The following is a 3,772-nucleotide window of genomic DNA, read 5'->3' as shown; positions in this document are numbered from 1 at the left end:
GTTTTTATTCTATTGTATTTGACTTTTCTACAGTAAGCTCTTTCGACCCTGCTTTTATTTTGATTTAACCATTGAATGATTGAGTGGTTTCTTCTTGTCCAGCTCCTTTCATCGTACGGTTGAGTCTGTGTTAACTGCATATGACAAATAAAACTTGATATCGCAGAATTGACAATAAAGTTGAGTTTGACTTTTAATAAAACCTCATAAAAAATATTTATTTTAAATCTTCAAAGTATGTGTGTAGAGCTTATTGATATCCCATTTATGCTGTGTACAACTATACATTTACTATACACTACTATATACAGTCTGATTCCAGAACCTCCAGACGACAGGCAGCATTCTGCTCCGTCCACGTAGCAACCCAAAATATTCTCCCCGGCCATTGGTCAACTATTTAATTTAAAGGCCTTTTTGCAGCCAATCGGGGCAGACCGGAGCCTGGCGTGGGGACATTCGCTCTGATTGGTCAAACCTTCTGGTCAGCTGATTGTGAGGAAGGTATAAGTAGCCCTCAGAAGTTTGCCGGCTGCAGTCAGTGCGTGTTTGTGAACAAGTGACTGAAACAAAGCAGCGTGTTTTGTGTGTTTGTGTTATTCATGAGAAGTTGTGTTTCTCCTCTGGACATTACTGGAGGTGAGTGGTTTAATATCCGGAGCAAGCTGCTGTTAGCTTGACAGCAGTGGAGCTAATGTGTGACAGTGACCAACCAGCTAATTAGCCGCCCGTGTCTAATTGACGCTAACGTGTCGCCGTGTGTCTTTCAGGCAGCTTCCGCTAAAACAAACGCCTGGAGGAACCGCCGCCGCCGTCATGGTAGCCACAAGCACTTTGAAGACCAAAAGCAGCGAGTGTATCTCCGACCTGGTCGACAGGAGATGTGACCAGAGCTGTATAGAGAAAGGTACATGCTGTGTGTGTGTGTTTGTGTGTGTTTGGAGCTAACAGGCTAGTTTCGGGACACTTCCAGCGGCGGTGCGCTTGTTTATCCCTGTGTGTGGTGCATGGCTGCAGCAGCGGAGGGGCGGGGTGAGGGTAGCGCACAACAACAAGAAGATGATGAAGTCATCCCTGTAGCCTGGTTCTGCACAGAGAAGCCGTTCATCCACTAACTGCGTCTACCAGTGAACAGAGCAGGACGTGTACATGCACTTCACCTGTATTGTGTTTGGTTCGATTCCCTTATTTGTGTTTTGTATGTTTGAGCAGTTTGTCTGAGATGTTGTTGTTTTTCTCTCTCATGCAAATCTGACACACAAAATCAACAGAGGGGATGCAAAAGCAGATCTATTTGGATAAGGAAATTATACACTGGATAAATGGCAATATAGCAATATCCTCTCCATATTGATCCATTGCTTATGCATTGTTCATGCAGGGTGAGGTAACATGTTGTTTCCATGTTTCACCTCATATTTGTAAAATGTGTCACTTCTCTGCTCATAAAGAGTTAAAAACAAAACTTCACTCAAGAACATAAAACTTGATCTTTAAACTTGAAGGAAATATGACATTTATTGTGATAATTGTCAATGCATAAAATCTTTATCTTAACATTTTGGCCCATATCACCCATCCCCAGCATCACTTACTTTAACCACATATGCATCCATTGCTTATGCATTGTTCATAACTGTGGGTCAATAGGTTTACTGTGGGTCAATGTGTCTCTTGCATTGTTTACTGTGGGTCAATACTTAGAAATGGAAATCAAACATGATTTGTGCATGTTGTTTTGCCATCATCTTTTCCCCCTGGCACTTGATATGTTCTTAACATGTAAAGTGGCAGTGGTTCCTAAATGTGTCTCTTGCATTGTTTCCTCAGAACTGGATTTCTGGGATCCCTGCTTGGCTGAGTCCCACAGGAATGCAGATGTGGCCGAGGACCGAACCTGTCAACAGCTGGCCAAGATGTTTGAAAACTGCCTGTCGAGAGCCAAGAAGACAACGCTGAACTGCTCCTCTGTGCTGGTCCCAGAGAAGCTAACTCGGAGGATAGCTGTCGAGGTCCTGCGGCTGGCGTCGTGCGAGCCCTGCGGCCTGCGCGGCTGCGTCCTCTACGTCCACCTGGAGCAGGACAAGGGCTGCAAGCGGCTGGAGCGCATCGTGTACGATGCCACCGTGGTGCCCACGTTTGAGTTGACTCTTGTGTTCAAGCAGGACGGCACCGCCTGGCCCAGCCTACGGGACTTCTTCTTTATGGGAACCTGCTTTGCCCCTACTTTCAGGCATGTACTTAAGTTGAGTCCAGGTTTCCGTCTTGTCAAGAAAAAACTGTACTCCTCCTCGGCTGGTACCGTGGTGGAGGAGTGCTGAACTATGGGAGGGATTAGAGTGGGTGTAGAGTTTCTTGTGGGTAAACGCACTTCTGCCCAAATGTAAATGACACTGCTGATGGTGTCATGTTTTCTACAGTGTTCTTGTACAGGTTGAGCTGCTCGTCTGTCAGTTGCAGCTTGGGGGTTTAAAGTTAAAACGTTTGTGCACAAATGAGCCTGATGGTTCCGCGTTTGGCTTCAGTGTTTCTAAAAGTGCATTTTTATCAGCAACATTGTGATATCCTGAATGTTGTTGTTTTTTCCCCTTATAAGAACGATTGTTACTCAAACACAATTTTAGACGGTACATTTTGCAGATGAATGTAAAGCTATGTTCTTATCAAGCTGCTTGAGAAGGACATGCTGTGGGTGCACTTTGGTAAAGACACTAGCCACTTTGTTGATGCATCTGTTTCCAGATGCATTGAATGTGTTCAACAGTAAACGCACCGAGGCTTGAATGGGAGACTGAGTTTAGTCTTTGGGGGCCATATGTAGCTGTAGTTGTACGACGCTGTATTTTGGGCTACAGATGTTTTTAAGACGAAGTTTTGTGAAGATGCTGCTGTCTTGGTGTGGGCTTCTCGCACTAAGGGAATGTTGATGCCTTAAATTTCATGTCCGTTTTTTCACTCCGATCACAAATGTGTGTACATTTAGTATGAATGTTTTATTGTTATTTTTCTTTTTTATACCCTCCTCCCCCAGACACACCTTTTCCATGTAGAAACTTTATAGATTATTTAAAGGATGGTTCACCAAAATGTAAAAGCAAATTGTTTTTATCCATATTCCTATTCATCTGGGATGTGCAATGAATTTTTTTCTTTTCTTTTTTTTTTTCTTTGTGTATTCCCAGTATTTTTTTTGGTGCAATTTGTACTTCTTGTTGATGGAAAACTAGTCCTTGTCTATTAGACAATAAAAAAAATGTAAACTTCAAATTACATATGTTGGCCTGATTCTGTGTTTGTTTTGTCTGAATAATTGTTAAGCACCCACACAGCACTGGTGTTCCTACCCTGGAGATGTTGACGTGCAGGCTGCAGCGGCACACTGCAGTTGTTTTTTTAAGGAGAACAAACAACATCATGCATCATCACTGGTTGGCCAAAACGCCAACAGCAGTTACTGTAAAACGTCTCAATAAACATGAAACATCGATAATTACAAGAGCAGACTGACTCTTAGTCTGAAAATACAACAATGACCCATCAAAGATTCATTCATCGCTCTTGGGACAATTTGATTTTTCCAACACATCCTGCTGCAGTCAGGTATTTTTCATGTCGGGTCAACACTGTGCACGAGGAGCAGCTTGTGCACGGCTGCAGCTGTTTATATCTGCACATCAGCTGCTTGTGTGAACCTGCAGAGTTTGTGTGACATTTCTCTCACTCTCTTTAACGGAGGCGTCTCCATGGTGATTTTAATGGCCTCCGTTTGTGA

The 3,772-nt window shown here is 43.3% G+C and overlaps 1 protein-coding gene across 1 annotated transcript; it reads left to right on the top strand.

Annotated features, from left to right (window-relative positions):
* The first annotated feature begins 481 nt into the window (after positions 1-481).
* LOC133950001 (DNA damage-inducible transcript 4-like protein) lies at positions 482-3,267 on the top strand. Its single transcript, XM_062384144.1, has 3 exons — positions 482-639; positions 771-907; positions 1,831-3,267. The coding sequence occupies exons 2-3, from the start codon at positions 817-819 to the stop codon at positions 2,319-2,321; spliced, it is 582 nt and encodes a 193-aa protein (XP_062240128.1). The 5' UTR covers positions 482-639; positions 771-816; the 3' UTR covers positions 2,322-3,267.
* The last annotated feature ends 505 nt before the right edge of the window (positions 3,268-3,772 follow it).

The sequence above is a fragment of the Platichthys flesus genome, chromosome 24 (assembly GCF_949316205.1).
Source record: "Platichthys flesus chromosome 24, fPlaFle2.1, whole genome shotgun sequence".
Lineage (NCBI taxonomy): Eukaryota > Metazoa > Chordata > Actinopteri > Pleuronectiformes > Pleuronectidae > Platichthys > Platichthys flesus.
Note: the sequence above shows the minus strand (reverse complement) of the source record. Positions and strands in the feature narration are given on the sequence as shown.